This window comes from Periplaneta americana, chromosome 13 (genome assembly GCF_040183065.1).
Source record: "Periplaneta americana isolate PAMFEO1 chromosome 13, P.americana_PAMFEO1_priV1, whole genome shotgun sequence".
Lineage (NCBI taxonomy): Eukaryota > Metazoa > Arthropoda > Insecta > Blattodea > Blattidae > Periplaneta > Periplaneta americana.
This window is the reverse complement of record NC_091129.1, coordinates 80163703-80183489: the sequence shown is the minus strand read 5'-3', so window position 1 is coordinate 80183489 and position 19787 is coordinate 80163703. Positions and strand designations below refer to the sequence as shown.

At 37.3% G+C, this 19787-nt stretch overlaps 1 protein-coding gene across 1 annotated transcript in view; it reads right to left on the bottom strand.

Moving 5' to 3' along the window:
* Window positions 1-6764: 6764 nt before the first annotated feature.
* The window catches only part of LOC138712051 (lysosomal alpha-mannosidase-like), a 36454-nt gene continuing 23431 nt past the window's right edge, over window positions 6765-19787 (bottom strand). The window contains exons 11-17 of the mRNA XM_069843442.1: window positions 18308-18510; window positions 17819-18026; window positions 16366-16483; window positions 13301-13577; window positions 11183-11416; window positions 8941-9090; window positions 6765-7026 (exon numbers count right to left, since the gene is read on the bottom strand). Of these exons, the coding sequence (XP_069699543.1) occupies window positions 6826-7026; window positions 8941-9090; window positions 11183-11416; window positions 13301-13577; window positions 16366-16483; window positions 17819-18026; window positions 18308-18510 (1391 nt within the window). The 3' untranslated portion in view covers window positions 6765-6825. The remainder of the gene's footprint in view (window positions 7027-8940; window positions 9091-11182; window positions 11417-13300; window positions 13578-16365; window positions 16484-17818; window positions 18027-18307; window positions 18511-19787) is intronic.

The window sequence follows — 19787 nt, the reverse complement described above, 5'->3', positions numbered from 1 at the left end:
TCCTTTTTTCTCTTTCTGATCAGTTTCAGCATATTTCTTTCTTCACCCACTCTTTCCAACACAGCTTCGTTTCTTATTCTGTCTGTCCATTTCACATGCCCCATCCTTCTCCATATCCACATTTCAAATGCTTCTAGTCGCTTCTCTTCATTTCGTCGTAATGTCCATGTTTATGCCCTATAAATTGCTACACTCCACACAAAGCACTTCACTAGTCTCTTCCTTAGTTCTTTCTCCAGAGGTCCGCAGCTTCATTTGCCATTGCTAATCTCCTTTTGACTTCCTGGCAGCAGCTCATGTTACTGCTTATAGTACACCCCAAGTATCTGAAGCTGTCCACTTCCTCTACTGCCTCAATTAGAATTCGCAAATTTACCTCCTTTACTTTTCTTCCTATGACTTTTCGACTTGTTAGCATTCATCTTTATTCCATACTGCTCACAGCTGTCATTTAGCTCCAATAGCATATCCCGTAGTATCATCTCCTCTTCTGCTAACAACGACATATCATCAACAAATCTTATACAATTTATTCTTCTTCCTCCTACTATCATTCCTCTCGTATTCTGAAAACAGTTCTTTACTAAATCCTACAAGTAGATGTTGGAACAGGGTGAGTGATAAAGGGCATCCTTGTACTTCCCTCCCTATTTCCCTTCCTTCTGACATATCTTCTCCTATCCTGACTTTGACTCGTTTCATATAAAGGTTACTGAACAGCCTCCTCTCTTTCCAATCCACGCCAATTTTCTTTAGGATCCCCATCAGTTTATTCCAATCCACTCTGTCAAGCGCCTTTTCTAGGCCCACAAATACTATATACACTTCTCTATTCTTCTCTAGGTATCTTTCAGCGATTATTCGTAGCATCCCATTTGCATCTCTCGTACCTTTTCCCTTCCTAAAGACAAACTGCTCTTCTTCCAACTGTTCTTCCTTCTTACAAAAGGCTGATAGTCCTGAACTCGTTACATTTCTTGGTATTATATTATATTATATTATATTATATTATATTATATTATATTATATTATATTATATTATATTATATTATATTATATTATATTATATTATTTATGTTACGTTATGTATGTTATATAATGTTATGATGATTTGTAAAATCCCAGACTCCATACAAAGCGCTTCGCTATCTCTCCTAGTCCTTTTTTCCAGAGGTCCGCAGAAGATGCTCAGTGATCTATTAAGTGCTTCCTTTCGACTTGAAGCAGTAATTAGGAGAGGGAGAGACCGATTTATTAGCGAAGTGATATCTCCATATTTTTATTACATGTATTCGCGGGGATGTTCTGGCGACTTCGTTAGAATTAGCTTCCCACACAGGTGTTTCGTCACTTGTCAGCATCGGACAGATTTACAGCCACCTTGTGCGGTATTGTATATAGAGACTCGCTGAAGCGTAAAAGCCAAAGTTGGACTAGACCCGTGGGAAAGTAATTGCAAGCTTGGGTTTTCCAAAGAACGGGGTTCTCCAAAATCGACAAACTAATTTGATGTTATGGGAAATCCAAAGTCTAAATTTAGAGATGACGTATTTCGCGCCCAATAAGAAGAGATCTTGGTTCAGCTTATGAGGTCACTTTGGACCAATAGAGAATAGATTTTAGGCCGGTTAAGTGACGTAGTTGTTAACCAATAGGATAGTTAGTTTTAGCGTAGGATAGGTTTTTATAAATAAGGGTGACGGGGAGCGGAGATGATCACAACATCTCATCGTGTCGGCGGCCCTACATACAGGGCACAAACACAACTTCTTATCGTGTCGGCGGCCCTACATACAGGGCGCAATAACTACTTCGTTTTGTGTCGACAGGACTACGACTTCTTTTCGTGTCGACGGCACGACACACTGAGTTTTTTTGGTGTCGGCGGCCCAACTTAATAGTCTTCCTTCCGGCGAAGACTCGAAAGATAGAACGTTGTCATCGGCGAGACTACTCGTCAACGTTTAGGAGCGTCGATCATAGTGTACTGGGCATAGTATTGAATTTAAAGTATCGGATAGAGCTTATTTAGAGCTGCCATAGAGTCGATACAGAAGTGCGACCAACGATTTAATTATAAGTCAGCCGGAAATACATACTCTAGGGTTTACCAAGTGAATACGACAATAAACTTATAGTTTTGGAGTTTACACTGCCTTTTATATAAGTAGCCGGCTTGGTCTTATTCCCGACATCATCCTACACCACAACCGTACCTCGGCTACCCTGAGTGAATCTCACGCAACACCGAGACGCACCCACCCTCAAATGGCGCCCAACGTGGGGCCACAATAACCACCCACCCTCAGACTTAATAGCAGCAGTTCGTATTACTGCTGGCAGTAATTACATCCCGAGTATTTGACGCTGTCCACTTCCTCTACTGTCTCATTTGGAATTCGCACATTTACCTCATTTTTTTTCCGATAACCATAGTCTTCGTCTTGCTGCATTTATCTTCATCCAACACTGCTCACAGGTGTCATTTAGCTCTGTGGTATATACCTTACTATCGCCTCCACTTCTGCTAACAATGCCATATCAGCAAATTCTTATGTTCTTTATTCTTCTTCCTCCGACTATCACACCTACCTTCTTCTGAAAACAGTGCTTTATATTATGTCGTTAAAAAATAATAATACGAGTTTTGTTCTAATTATTTGAAAATTTTCATGGCTTTAACATAAATATTGTCAACTGAGACTGCAATTCAACTTAAGGATGAATGTGTACACTTACCAGTAATATGTTTATCGACAAGAGGTTTCATTCTTCCGAAACTGTAGTGCAATAAAATTCTCCTCATTTGTTTTCTTTGGGATCTTCAGAGTCTGGAAATCTTACGACTTACGCACCATCTATCGAGAGAAATGAAGTGATGTAATGACACAGTGGTTTCACATTACGCCGCTAGATGACTCGTGAGATTGATTTCATTCTCCATGGTGTTTTCATATAGGTTTAATATGGTCATGACGTTTATGCAAATGTACGTGACTCGCTGTTGAAATAATTTGAAAATACAGTAGAGAACGATACAGGATAAGGTGAATAGTTTTGTCACAAACTGGTTTAATACATAATGCGATATCTTTGAATTACTCTTTTAAAAACACACAAGAAGTCTCTCCATCGAAGAAATAATAATACGACCTTCGATATGAATTAGGATTAATGAATGGAAGACATGTTCTAAGACTGCATTAAGGACGTGAGTTGGAAATCCTCTTAGCATATCACTTCGGAGGTTTTACCCATCTCTAAGGTATATATAATTTATCCAATGGCTATTCGTGCGTTTGTTTTTCAAAAACACTACGTCGATAACAATAATACAATAACTTATAAGCTAAACAGCCATGTACTTGATACAGCGTCGTTAAATAGCCGATTCAAATGTAATGTACTATTACATGATACACGCTCTATGATGTGATACACATTAACTTCAGAAAGCCTCACGGTTGCTAATCTGCTGAAACGGTAATGTTAAAAAGAATAGGACGTTCCTAAATAGGAACTGAGTGCGTGTCTTCATTTCAAGTATCCCGGATATTTTAGTATAAATGTAGCATGACACCTTCTGTACGATTTTTTTTAACATTACATCTATCATAAATGATGATATGCTGTTCCAAAGTGTACTGCCACTCCACAAACTGAAATGAATTGCGCTGAATGGAAGTCAGCTGTATACTAATGCTTTGACCTTGACGTACAATGAGTCTGTGCCATGTGTCCATACTACGGAACACAAAACTTTCCCCACATTCGATCCAGGTATACACTATATCCTCGGCAATCGCGTTAGATCTACAGTAAAAGGACGACGACATTTAACTGAGTGAAATCTTTTTCCCTGCCGAACGCTCAGTCGGCTCAGTAGAACCTGTCTTCGGATAGTTGACTAAACTACAAAACAATTCCGTGATTTTTGCATACATTTGATAGTATGTTTTAAGTACCAAATACAATTAAAAAAAATATGAATTCTGGAAACACGTAGGATGCGGAACACACTTTGAAATGAGCTGCTCTACAGGATCATTTGGTGTGGTCATTATAGTGATTGCATTTCATTGTTTTTTTTTTTACCTCGTAAGCGTGAAGCCTCCAATTTTGGATTAGGGTATTGCTTAATGCTTGCAATTGGCTGTAATTTGTAATGCAAAACACAGAAATATGTAAAGAACATATCAAAATCGTAGCCTACAGTTTTACTGCTCATTATCAGACATACAATGAAACAAAACTAATTTATTACCTCAACTAGTCCTTATCTTGTGACTCAGGTCCCATGTCCTCTGATCATGCGCATTGCCACCTTTCTGGTATTTATATAAAGTATCTGTGCGATAAAAACTTGTTTCTAAGACTGTACGTATTGCATATTCCACATCATCAGAAATAGAGCTATGAAGAAGAGATTTTTTAATATTCTTATAATATGAGACATAGTATCGGATTTTTTAAAAATTCCTGACAATTCAGTGTTCTTTTTATACAAATCAATACATTGTTCGTCTAGCAAATTAGGAGAACAAAAACTCAAAGACATTAAGAACACGATACATTGAGGACAAGATACAAAGAAAGATAGATATACAATACATAAATTAACACATGAAACATTTACATACCACAATATGAAATACAGATATATATATATATATATATATATATATATATATATATATATATCGTACTATAACTAAAACAAATACACGTACACGCGTGAGCACGTGCTCACACACGATGAGATTTGTTCATGTACAAATAGTTACGACTGCATCTTGCAGATGGCAGCAGTAGCTTACTATCAGAATGTCCTGCCATCTCTTGGCTGCTTCAGAACTAATTTTTTATAAATGACTGCTGGGAATCCTGAAGAAAGGAAATGTCGACTTGAAAGAGAGAAGACTGATCTGTAATTATCATATGAAACGAGTCATAGTCAGGACAGGAGAAAAATACCAGAAGGAAATAGGAAAGGAGTACGACAAGAATGTCCTTTATTATCTACCCTCTTCAATATCTACTTGGAGTCGACCTGGTTGGCTAGTTGGTATAGCGCTGGCCTTCTATGCCCAAGGTTACGGATTCGATCCCGGGCCAGGTCGATAGCATTTAAGTGTGCTTAAATGCGACAGGCTCGTGTCAGTAGATTTACTGGCGGGACAAAATTCCGGCACATCCGGCGACGCTGATATAACCTCTGCAGTTGCGAGCGTCGTTAAATAAAACATAACAACATCTACTTGGAGAATTTAGTGAAGACCTGTTTTGAGAAAGTTGGAGGGGTGATAGCATGAGGAAGAAGAATAACGTGCATATCATTTTCAGATGATACGACATTGTTACCAGAAGGGAAAATGATACTGAGGAATATTCTACTGGAGCTAAATGACAATCGTGAGCAGTATTGGATGAAGATAAATGCAAACAGGAAGAAGATCATTATTATCGGAAAAAATAAAGAAAATAAATGTGCAAATAGCAAATGAAGCATTAGAGCAAGTGGACAGCTTCACATATTTGGGATGTACTGTATGCAGTAACATGACCTGCTGCCAGGAAGTCAAAAGGAGGACAGCTATGGCAAAGGCAGCTTTTAATAGATAAAAAGAGCATATTCTGCGGACCTCTGGAAAAAGGACTAAAGAAGAGAGAAGTGAAGTGGAGTGTGGCATTGTATGAGGCATAAACATGAACATTATGACGAAGTGAAGAGACGCGATTAGAATCATTTGAAATGTGGATATGGAGAGGAATGGAGCGTATTAAGTGGAAGACAGAATAAGAAATGAAGCTGTGTCGGAATTAGTGGGTGAAGAAAGATTGATGCTGAAACTGTTCAGGAAGAGGAAAAGCAATTAGTTGGGTTACTAGCTGAGAAGAAACTGTCTACTGAAGAGATCGGGGCAGACGAAAATATCAGATGATATACCACATTAACACATATGGATCATATGCGGAGGCAAATAGGAAGACTGAAAATAGAAAATATTTGAGTGTGTTAGGTTTTCAGTGAAGGACCTGCCCTTGTGTAGAAAATTCAAGGGTGATAATGATATAGTCCTAAGCCACGCAGACAAAATTTTACAGGAGAGCGTGTTAAAGGTTCAGAGTCCAGTGCTATTAGATGCGGTATCGTAAATTCTTCGCCTTATACTTACGTTATTTGTTAAGTAATTTTTATAATATCTTAACTGTATCTTCCAATTATGTCTAAGAAATGAACTCTTACAAACAACATTTTTGTTAAATGCGTGGCTTTGGACTATCTTATTCCCACCCCTTTAATTGTGAATGAATGAATGAATGAATGAATGAATGAATGAATGAATGAATGAATGAATGAATGAATGAACATTAATTAATGAGAGAATACGCTCAACAGTAGCACTTTGAGCAGGTTTGCTGTAGATATTAAATGACACAGATTAATTATTCTGTGAATACTCCTCAAATCACATTTGTTCAAGCAAGTAATACTTGTACCGCTTTCATGGCATAACCTGCTTTTCTTTCTTCAAGATTTGTTTTCATCTCATCAAGACCTTTTTAAATGCTACCCATTAAAAAAAATTGTGTAATTTATTGAGAAAGACAAATAGGTACATAAAGTTTTGAACGTTATGACAAAGTCATTACAGGACGCAGAACAAAATTGTCAAAAAAGGGAATTATCCTTTACATAGGCTACAGAACGCCTTGCAATCGAAGTCATAAATGAAGCGCCGTAAAAAAGTAAACACAAGAACTAATAATAAAACATATACCGAGTGTTTATTCAGTAATTTGTTACAATTATTTATTAGTCCCTCATCGTTTGCTAACTATAACGAGATAGGTAACTATCTGCATGGGATCCAACCCAACATCTCTGCTCTCTTCAAACGATACTCGTTGTCTTTTTGCAGCAGTGCCTGTTTTCCATACTAGCCTGTTCATATCTTCCAGCCATTGGTTGCCTGCCAGAGTAGTTTGATGAGACGAGGTCACAGAGAATGTTGAAAATATATCCTGAAATACAATTAATTGAATTAATTCAGGAAAGGTCGGCGTTTATTAGACTATATACTTGTCTGTTCCAGACTCGGTTGCCAAATGATAACATTGGTCTTCGTAAGTGCGATGGTCTGAATTTTTTTATTTCTAAACTAAAAGTTAGAATATAGTATTAATCATTTTAATTCAACAAATAATAATAGCGTGTATTTAAATTTTGATATCTATTCTATTATTCCCCCATTGGGAAGGACACGAACTGGGACTGTCCTCGCACGCAGACCGCTCGGATGGACCCATTGTACTACCCGGACGGAATGGTGTGCATGCCCTAAAATCTCATGAGCTGCAGATCCCCCGAACTCCTTACAGCCTAAATTATCCCTTTACCATTCCACGTAGTCCTCACGCGGTCCCTCAACCCCGGTCCCACGAGTTACCATTAGACCAGTGGAGAGTCTACGGTGCATAGCGCTACCATCAACAACGAATGACCACATATCCATGGGGGTCCAAGTTCAGCGGCGGCCCGCAGCCGACTTTACATCGAAGGAAAGTCGAAAACTAGGATAGAAACGATGATGATGATGATGATGATGATGATGATGATGATGATGATGATGATGATGATGATGATGAAAGAAGAAAAGTGTAATTATGATGGCGAAATGAATTCGAGGTCAGCCGGGTTTGGGAATGCATCACCAGAGAGTCATCGCAATAGATCTTAATAGGTCGCAGTGCTGGGCCATAGTGCCTCTCTCCGTTAAATTCAGTTCAATTAAAAAAATACCCAGAAATTCTGGTTTAATTTGTTGAGGTAAAACTTCGGAAAAAACTCAATCAGGTAATTGTTCCCAAACAGGATATGAACCCGGGAACTCGTTTCACGGTCGGACGTGTTAACTATTGCTCCACAGGGTTGGACGATACCTATTAAGTGCTCTTATCATAATTACAAATTCCATCATTACACTTTATATTGAGAGTGTAAGAATGCTGCAATATAGTTACATTTCTCCACAGACTTAGATAAAATAAGGTATAGTAACAATAATATACAGTACCAGTCTGTTAAGTTACAATTAACACAGGCTTCGTTGCTGTGCCTTATGTGTAGACCTGACATAGCACGTCAAATAGGCCTATAGCACAGGAAACCCCAAAATGTTCCAATAATTATCCCTTCAATTTCTTCCCGATCCTTAGACTTCGGACTTAAGTAGGCCTATATCAGGTTTAGTCGATATATTTTGACCCAACCTGTATTATCCGGCTATAATTTACATTTCATGTTTATGTATTCTGCAGTCTTCCTTAATAATATTTTTCATATCAATGCATATAACTCTGCTGCTCTCATACATTTGCATTATCAAGACATCACTATCCCATGAAAGAATTCGTCTTTTCAGTGTGTTACAAATCTCGGTGACTGCGTGTTTCTGGACTGTACAGTAGTTTAATACTTTGTTAAAAAATCGCATTTTTTAAATCTATGTTGGCGTGTCAAATGCCATCTCATTTTCAATATAATTAGTATGTAAAATAGAGTGATTTTATCGAGAAGCGACGATGATTTTTTATAAGAATTTGTTTCTTTATTTTTCTTTCGCAGGATGTATCAATATGAAATAAAATATTAACATTTCTAACAAATATTATCTAAAATTTCATTTGGATGTAGATGTACAAATTTTCCGATTAAGTACTCCCTAATACATTCCTGTAGTGTTACAGAATATAAAGTGTTCAACGAAAGTATATTTAAGGGAACAAGTCTTAAAGTTTGTAACACCAACACAATTTTATTGTCGTGAAATTGGAACATTTAAAACCGGATTGTTAAAGGTATAACACAGCAAGGCATTTTTCCGACAACTAAACAAAATGAATGGAAGAACACCAAAATCTCATTTTTTTTCTTACCTCGTACGATATAGTAGCTGGCTGAGAAAGTTCTGCATCTTCATTCTTCTCAAAAATGTGTTCAAATCTGAGCAGAAGTGTGTTCTCCTTCCAGGGTTCAAGCGTTAGAATTTGAATATTTTCTGGGACACTTTGCAGAAGACCAGAAAACTGAAAATATTAATTCAATTATTAAGAGACAGGACTTCCGACAATCTGTTCTAAAATATTTAAATTTCAGCAGATACAAGGTGTTTAAAGTATCCAATATTTTAGGGGGTGATAGTATGGATCAAAACAAGAAAATAATGTCTAATAAACATGGATCCTACAACACATACTTTCTGAGATCTGAGCACTTTTTTCATAGGAAGTGCTCAATGCCTATTCACATTTTTCTGATGATTAATAACAGACTCAAATATATGGAATTCGGAATGTTTCTCTTTATGTGAGACTTATGGAAAATATTGTAATCTGGCAGCCATATGTAATTAAAATATTCTATGTTAAGCATTTCAGGATGTAAGAAATCGTAAATAATTCGATTTTAATATTATTTATGCTAAATGAAGCGTTCAGTGCTAAACCAGTTAATATTTAGATATGCATGTTTATTCAATATAAAAGTCCTATTGAGCTTTTTTATGAAGAATTTTTTTCTGAAAAAGAAAAGTATGTTGCAACTAGAGCAAAACAAGACACCAGAATTTCCTATGTAGTATAGGAATACCTTAAAATAATCTCAATATAAACGATAATACGGCACAATAAAGGTTTTGAAAGTAAACTGCAGAATGTAATTTTGCATGGTGGTACTGTGTCTTCATATGTCAGGCAGAAGAAATTAATGAAGACAGAAGATATAACGACTAATAAACTCTCATCATCACATCAAATAACCCCATAAACTATTGTGACAATTTTATGGAAATATTAGTAAAAAATACAGGATATCTAAAAAAAATACACAATTTTATGGAATGTCCTTTAATTCACAGGACGCAAAAGCAAAATGTTTCGATCTTCTAACTCACATAGTTCTTGGGATATATATATATATATATATATATATATATATATATATATATACCGGTTTATAAAGTATTAGTGGTGAGGTAGTGTGTTGGCGTACATTTGTTATAATTCATAACTCTCCACAACATCACTGTCAATGTTCATGATATGAATACAAAAATAAATAAATAAAATATATAAATTGATTTACAAAAATGAACAAATAAATGAAGGGTTCAGGGCCATAGTGGGCCAAGCGCCATTTATTAAAAATGCAGAAAGCAAGGGTTAAATTTAAGTGAATACCATAGTTTAATGAAGACTGACATATCATTTAGTTTTAATGTGTATACTTTATATTATTTGCTATATGTTTCCATTGAATTATGGTAATAACTTCATTTTAACTCTTGTTTTCTACGGCTTTAGTAAATGGCGCTTGGCCCACTATGGTTCTGAACCGTTCAAATGCACTTGCGTCAATAAGAATACTATATGAGATAAGATAAATTGGCCTCTCTGCTCGGACTAATGTCGCCTAAGTTAAGCAAGCAGATTGTCAGAAAATATCCAGTAAAGCATTCTTCTTTTTTTTTTATTTTATTGGGTTATTTTACGACGCTGTATCAACATCTAGGTTATTTAGCGTCTGAATGAAATGAAGGTGATACTGACGGTGAAATGAGTCCGGGGTCCAGCACCGAAAGTTACCCAGCATTTGCTCGTATTGGGTTGAGGGAAAACCCCGGAAAAAACCTCAACCAGGTAACTTTCCCCGACCGGGATTAGAACCCGGGCCACCTGGTTTTGCGGCCAGACGCGCTGACCGTTACTCCACAGGTGTGGACCGCATTCTTCTTTGTCATCAGTGACTTAGTAGTACAAAAGTAGCATAAAAATATTCATTATATTTTTACCTGCGTCCTTACTCTCGATACGATATACTGATTAATTGATTTTCAGTAACTTCCATTGTTTTTTAACAGAATTGATATAAATCATGATCACCCTGATCTAGAGCCATGTCTGGTAACTATGTACCGATTTTCCTTGAAAGTACTGTTCATAATTATTTTATAACCTAAAGGTTAACCGTTTATTTCCCGGCGGAGAGAGTCTTCACTGCTATGCGGCCTTGTGAAATATTGCTTAACTTTAAAATGGTATTGAAATTCGTTACTTACATTTTTAACAATTTCAGCAATACCATTGCCAATATCTTCATATAGTACAACAAAACACCTACCTCCATTTTGTAGGTGTTCTGCCATTCCTCGAAACTGGTTCCACCTGGTGAAAAGAAGAGCCAGGGAGACAGTAGCTTCCTCTGCGCTAACTGCCTCTCCTGTGCCGCTAAACCGGAAGTAGCTCCAGCCACAACGTAATGCTGTCCTCTAGCCACGAGACCTTGGGCGTAGGCTGTTTCGTTTAGAGCTTCCCCTACACCAAAATCGTCGTCATGCAAGAGTCGTCTGTGAACCTGAGGGCGCGTGGAAGCATGTCGTAAGTACCAGATTTCAATAAATTTGTAGAAGTCGTTTATTATAGTGAGTTATTAAATTAACATTTCATTAGACATTGATTTCTAATGCACAACACTTAAAAAGGTCATTAGATCTTTTCAGTTTGTTTCGCCTTCGTTGTTATATAATTTGCAGGATATTTATCATATATGGCTGCCGTAACACGGGAACATGCTTCCGGGCGACAGTTTGAGCATCAGCCGGTAAAATGCTGCCTACAGCCGAGGAATTAGACGTGCATTATGAAAGCTGCCATACAGTAGATGTTGAAACTCTTGTCTTCTTCTCGTATAAGAGCTTGATATTGCGATAATATCTTATCACTCGTTCGTCTAAGCTCATCAACTAAAGTAATCATGCTGAAAATTAGCCTACATTTCCTCTGATATATTAGGATTCGTGCGAAACATATTGTTTTGGAACTATACCATAAATAAAAAAATTAAGAAGCGGAGAAGGATATAAAAACAAAAAATGAAAGACGAAATGTAGGAAGAAAGGGAAAATATAAAAGAAGGAATAGAGAAATCAGGAAATCTAGAAATATTACGAAAAAGAAAAGATAAAAGGAGAAATGGAGTAATCAAGAAATGGAGAAAGAAAGTAAACACCAAATAAGAAAAGGACAAAGAGAGAAATGAAGAAATAGAGATATCAGGAAATGCAGAAAGAATGCAAAAATGGAAAAAGAAAAGAAATAGAGTAATTAAGAAATGGAGAAAGACACAAATCACAAAAATGGGAAGATGCAATATAGAAATGAAGGAATACAAAAATAAAGGAGAAATAAATAAAGAAAAACTAAATAAAGACATAAAGAAATGCAGAAAACGAGAAAACATGAAAAAGAGCCAAGATAGGAATTAAGAAATTTAGAAGGAAAGAAAAAACTAAAAAATAAATAAGAAATAAAGAAGAAATAGAGAAAGGAACAATTGGAGAAAGAAATTAAATATGAAGAGAAAAAGAATAAATAGAGAAATAAAGAAATGGAGAAAAAACTGAAGGCCAGTTGAGTATGAAAGCACGCGTAACGCTACTAGAAGGCCAGTGCTGTGTCATTTCCCCAGGACGCATATGCCGTATATACGGCAGCTATATATTTTAATGACTCTATATTATGATTCTGTCTCTCTAACGGTATCGATACAAATATGAAACTGTGAACTAATCCTCATTCCATACAAGAAGACTCCGCATGGCAGCAGAAATAACGCTAAATCCTTCCGCGCCAAAGCCGCTGATTGGTTTATGTTTATGCCGGAAAATGAGCCATTCATAGACTAGTGTGCAACAATGACCGTTAGATTATTTTAATTAGCAATCTAATATAAAACATGGAATGTGTGCGGGATTTTTACAAAAATATACTTACATCATGAAGAGTCCACATGAGGTAATATTTGAGGCCTGAATTACAGACAGTTGGCGCAGTCGTTATAGCCTACAGTCTACATTCTTATTGTACATATGTCGCAGGACGTTAACAATACGTAATTTAACACAGCAGAGCACCGACATCTTATTATAGTACAATATAAGGAACAAATATTAACAGATACTGACTGACCGACCAACTCCCATCTCCGTATTTAGATTAGGGTTTTGAGTGGCGACGCAGAAACAGATAAATTACACAACCCACTTGTTATGTTATCTCGCCTCATTGTCAACGGTCCGTGCTGATTTCACCTGCATACCACATTCTGTTTTGATGACGTTTATTATTTTGTCAACTGCTTCATATATCGTATTTCCTTCTCGTGTCTAGAAAAACAGCAAACTTCCCATTAAAGAAGAAAAAGAAGAAAATGATGATGATGATGGTGATGATAACTCACCATGAGTTCTGCTTCAGAATCTTTGAGACTGGCTCCTCCCTGGGCTCTGTCGTTCAACACCGCCACTTCTTGGCCCTTTGCAGCGTCCCTAAGTACAATTTTGGAAGTGACTGGGTAATAATTCCCGGCAGCCGGCTCCGCGATGCTCACATCCCAAGTCGGTCTGAAGTCCCTCTTGCGTTCCAGAAGTTCACGGCCGTTTGAGTCTGTGTAGAAGAGCCCGTCAGTTGCCAGATTCGTAGAAAATGTGCTGACCACTTCTTTTCCATTACCGTCACTGTTAACATAACATTCGTTAATTCCTTCACCTGCGTCGTACCATAACTGCTATTTTATAAAACAGCAAATGATATAGACTACTACAATAACTTAATTGTATTATTGTCATTAATAGAAGAAACGTACAATAGTGGGAAAAAAAACGGACCGACGGAATAATCAAAGTCCCCGAATTGAGCCACTGCGCATGACACGCCCGCATTCACAAGATAGCGAGTAATCTATTGAAATTGTTGTAGTTTCGACTGCTGACGTAGCCCATTTCGAAAGTCATTAGAAAATAAGCTGGTAAAATTCATGTTCTGGGAATAATATGTTAATTAAGTAGTAAAATATCGCTGCAATCGAAAAGTATTGGGAATAAATTTGAATAAGGAACAAAAAAAAGCTTCCATCCCAGCCAGGATTCGAATCACTAAGGTCTTAGTTACCAGTCTATCGTGATCTTGAGTGAACAAGGCTCTGAAATCAGCTACAAGGGTCGGTCCGGTTTTTTTGCCACTACTGTACATAGTCTCCGGAAAAAGACAAGTCATCTCTACAGACATTCAATTCAGCGTCATGTCCATTGAATCTCAATTAAATAGGGCCGTACAGATGGGATTCTAGATAAATTAAGGGACTGAATGAAGTGAATATGTTAAGGCATGTCCATGACTATAGAAAAGTTATAGGAAATTCATTATGATATCCATGGTAATATCTTTGTGTAATATGTTGTTATTTATTTTAGATTAATAAACATTCCTCATATTTTCATTTCAGCATCATAGCCAATGGTTTTTATAACAATAGTAGGTCCATCAGTGTCCTATTTCAATGTAACATAGTTATTATTAGACGGCGGGCTTGGGATATCTTTACGGCGGCAATAGGTTGATGCACAACGGAGCTTAGACATGTGACGTTACTCTCGTAGGTGAATTTTGTTAAGAACATGACCTGTCAGCCGTCCCGTTGCGCGCTGTAGGAACCGAACCTAAGCCAGCAGAGTACTGTGCGCAGTCATAGTGAACAGTTGTCTGACGTTAGTGTCGAAGTTTTTTGTCACAGTGTTTACGTATACAGTAGAGCGTCTCGTTTAGGCTCGGTGAAAACGTAAACAAAATGCAGGTAACGTGTGGGGGGTGGTCGAGTCGTATGGTAAACACGAGGGATGCAAAATATTTTAGTTATAATTAATTATATTAATTAACATTAATTGACATATTTTCCAAAAACACACAAAATAAAAGAATAAAAATTGCATAACATTATCATATACACATTTTAACAAACTAGGAATTGTGATGTTGAAACAATTCAATACAACAAATCAAATTTTGCTACTTAGTCTATATGATGATCTTTTCAAGCAGCATTTTTACGGTCATGAATTTCATTCTCTGTATGATTCACATAACATTAACGTCTTCTGTACTGTACCTGAATAAATTGAAATTTGAAAAGGGATAATTATTATGTTTAGGAAATAGTGTTGTCATTTCAGACCAATATACTGTAGTTTTGTTAATTCGGCCATAGAAGACGGTGATATTATGTTAGTCATACAGAGAATGAAATTTATGACCATAAAAAATGCTGCTTGAAAGCAACATCATATAAGAAGCAAAATTTGATTTGTTATATTGAATTATTTCAACACGACAATTGCTTGTTTGTTAAAATATGTGTGATAAAGTTATACAATTTGTGTTCCTTTGTTTTGTGTGCTTTTAGAAAATATAATTTCAATTAATGCTCCGCCATAAATGTTGTAACTAAAACCTTGTGCATCCCTCGTGTTTATCGTACGGCTCGTCCTCTCCCACACGTTACCTGCACTTTCTTTACGTTTTCACTGTGCCTAAACGAGACGCTCTACTGTATTTGGTAACGTGTACAAGTGCAATGTCGAAACACCAGTGGTATTATTTGCACTCACCATTGACATCCTGTGATGTTGAACGGTCGTTCTCAAAATATAAAAACTATTTGAGTGATCCCCGCAGGACGTTTCAGTTCGCAAATCTTCGGATGTATTTTGTTGTTAATTGTAATACCGGCAACAAAACTGAAGAAGACGGAACCTTGCATGAATAAGGTATGTATTCATGCACTTTATTTTCAATCATAACCAGACTGTACTACCTTTGTTTATGTCCGCAGTGTGTGCCTAGTATCGAGTGTGTAAAAGGTATAGTCAATGCTCGTGTACATTGATTGCTAAAGTATCCCGGTTCCACCCTCTAGTTTTTATTTTAAAACATTTGCTTCAATTTGATATGTATTTCAATAGAGTTGACTATTATGCAAAAAATTGACTTCATGAAAATAAAATCTTAATTTCATTGTTATTGAATTTAACTAATAGTATTATCCTCTATAGCTCCGTTAGTAAAGATTGAGACTAAGTCAGCAAACAATTCCATAGGAAGAAGTTTGGTTCTTCTTTGGGTTCAATTGTATCAAGAACGTACATGGTTGATATATTTATTATATTTTGATTAGGCATAAAATTTGATTGAAACCTATATCACTGAATGTAGAAGCATCCCCACATTCCGCACCATAAGGTTATAAAGCGGTCTAAATCTTGAATCATTGATAACACGTCATTTGAAGACAAAAATATTCATTATCCTAATGAATACAATAAAGAAGGCGACAGTTTCAAGGCTATGTGAAAAGAATGCTGCTCGTTTAAATCTGCAGACACTTGATTATGGCTAGATTTATTATTATTTTATGGAAAATACGTATAATAAACAAAACCAGTGTCACTTAATGACACGATTTCTCCTTACTCTATAGGTATCGGTCCTACAAGCCATTCCAACTCGACGTGGTTTTCTCCTTTATTTATCCTCACTATTTGACTCACCCAGGGTGAGAATGTTTGATGTATTTCTTCTACCACTTCACCTGTAAAATTGTTGAAATAGTTGTCATTAACAATAATAATAATAATAATAATAATAATAATAATAATAATAATAATAATAATAATGGAATATTTAACTGAGGAGGCACGGATGGCCCAGCACTGCGACCTTTGACATCTATTGCGCTAGCCCTCTATCTGAAATGAGTTGCATGCCACAGATCCCCTACGCGCAACGCCCTAACCACATGACTCCCTTAACGACCGGTCCCTACACCCGACAGAATCCATATACCATTACTGCTTCGGCAAATTCCCCCAAGGCCCTCCTGTCGGTCCGAGGCGAAACTCCTCCCCCGAGTAGGTCCGCCTCTGCCATTGCAGAATTCCATCCAACATCGCTGAACCACAGTCTAATATAATATACAGTCACGAAACTGAGGGTACTAGGAACAATAGACTGTGCCGGTACTATTTCACATTGCCTGTAATGGGGCGATAGTAACGATCCTAGTGGTTAGCAACTATCTATGGATGCTTATTTTCTACATATTGAGCTTCGTGATTGTATACACTAGACTGTGGCTGAACTACATTCCACGGAGGCCGATCGAGAGAGTCAGCTGCTTCGGGAGGTCGTCGGTAGAATGATTTGAAAAATCTAAACGGGATGATGAGGATAGGATGATGGGGGAGGAAAAGAAGTGGCGAAGATGAGTGGGGTTCCAATAAAGTTACCTGATATTTATCCATAGGAGTGAGGAAAGAACCCCGAGAAAACTTCACCCAGGCAACTCGTCCTGACCGGGAATCGAACCCTGGACCGCTGGGTTCGGAGTTAGACTCGCAAACCCGTCAGCCACAACGGTGGACATAATAATAATAATAATAATAATAATAATAATAATAATACCATATATTAAAGAACTACAGTCACACGACATACACAAAGTTTCATTCCGTAATAGGGAATATTGTCCCTTTAATAAGTACAACTTTTAAGAAATGAGTGACAGTTTTACAGTGACTGAGGATGCGCTAATTATTTTTATTTCCAAGTCTTGCGGCACAAATAGATGTTCTCTGATACAAGTCTGAGAATTATTACAGCTTAATTTCTTATAAAGAAGGGACATCTTTTATCAATATCGAAAGTAGTTTTACCTATCTACTTTCAGAAGATCTGTGTACAATTTTAAGAAAAGGAGGGAAATTAAATATGAGTGGATCCAGTTAATTGAATACAATTAAAAATAAAAATAACACCTTACAAGAATTTTCATGTTTGATGACATAAAACAGTCTCCTAATATCCATTCGAAATCACTTGGCTATTACGTAGTGTATACAATACCTGAATCTTTGAATCTACATACCTTTGTAAACCACAGCAGTTGCTGAATCTGAAACTTCAAATTTGTCTGAAGTTTTCGGTCTGAATATATACGCTCCAGATGATCTGTGATCAGATCCCCAATTATCACCAATGAACCCTTCGTAATACATGAAATCTTGGATGACATTCACCCCGTCGCTTGTGGTAATAGTCACTTTGCCATCCGAGCCCACTGCTGCTTGAAGATTCTGGAAGAAGAACAATCATTGGTCTGTGGAATAACGTTAGCATGTCCGACAATGAAACAAGCGGGCCCGGGTTCAAATCCTGGTTGGGACAAGTAACTAGGTTGAGATTTTTCCGGGGTTTTCCCTCAATCCATTAGAGCAAATTCAGGGTAACTTTCGGCGCTGGACTCTGAACTCAAATCGCTGGCAATATCACCTTCATTTTACTCTGATGCTAGATAACCGTCACATTTGATAAAGCGTCGCAAAGTAAACAAATTTGAAACAAACTCTGAACTTACGGCGTCGCCAATTGATGAGTCGGCACTGGGTGTCACTTCCTCGAAGGCGTCGCTGACGCGAGTGACGTAGTACGAGCGGAATCCGAGAGATGGCAAATCGACTGCTCGGAATACCAGATCGTGAGTAGCAGTGCTAGGCTCCCTCTCCGGCAGCTTCAGAACTGCGTCGGGAATCGGCACCAGTTGGATCAGCTGCTCTGCGCCTGCGCAACGTTTGATATTCTTGATTAGAGTTGTAAAAATACAGCATAATACCGTATCATACCAACAAACATTGTATAATATTGCATTAATTATAGTAGCCCCATAATGTCAAAAAATATGAAAGTTAGAATTTATAAAACAGTTATATTACCGGTTGTTCTTTATTGTTGTGAAACTTGGACTCTCCCTTTGAGAGAGGAACATAGGTTAAGGGTGTTTGAGAATAAGGTGCTTAGGAAGATATTTGGGTCTAAGAGGGATGAAGTTATAGGAGAATGGAGAAAGTTACACAACACAGAACTGCACGCATTGTATTCTTCCCCTGACATAATTAGGAATATTAAATCCAGACGTTTGAGATGGGTAGGGCATGTAGCACGTATGGGCGCATCCAGAAATGCATATAGAGTGTTAGTTGGAAGGCCGGAGGGAAAAAGACCTTTGGGGAGGCCGAGACGTAGATGGGAAGATAATATTCAAATGGATTTGAGGGAGATGGCATATGATGACAGAGACTGGATTAATCTTGCTCAGGATAGGGACCAATTGCGGGCTTAAGTGAGGGCTGCAATGAACCTCCGGGTACCTTAAAAGCTAGTAAGTAAGTAAGTAAGTAAGTAAGTAAGTAAGAAAGTAAGTAAGTAAGTAAGTAAGTAAGTAAGTAAGTAAGACCTATAAAACGACGCAATCTTCACTACCGCAACTTTCTCTGTTGGGCATATAAACATCAGGCAACTTGTCTCAAATTGAGAAGTAGCCTACTCATTTCTTCACGTAGTAAGATGCTTCTAGAACAGAGTGCTGCAGAACAGCGCTTACAACGGTTTATATTCGACCGATTCCAGATCAACCGGCGAGGTTGGACATTCGTTCGAATATCCGGTCTTGAAGCGGTTGCTCCTGGCTAGATAGAACCACCGATATAGAGGACAAAATACCAAGAGCATTTCACCATACAGGAACTTTGACATTTTGTAGCTACACAATTAGAGTAATTGAAGGAAATTTACTTTTCTTAATTAAAAAAAGGCTTAGCTTGACATTCATAGGAAAATATTTGGGGCTAAGAGGGATGAAGTTACAGGAGATAGCTACACAACGCATTGTATTCTTCACCTGACATAATGAGGAAAATTAAATCCAGACGTTTGAGATGGGCAGTGCATGTGGCACATATGTGCGAATCCAGAAATGCATATAGAGTGTTAGTCGGTAGGCCGGAGGGAAAAAGACCTTTGAGAAGGCCGAGACGTATATGGGAGGATAATAATAAAAT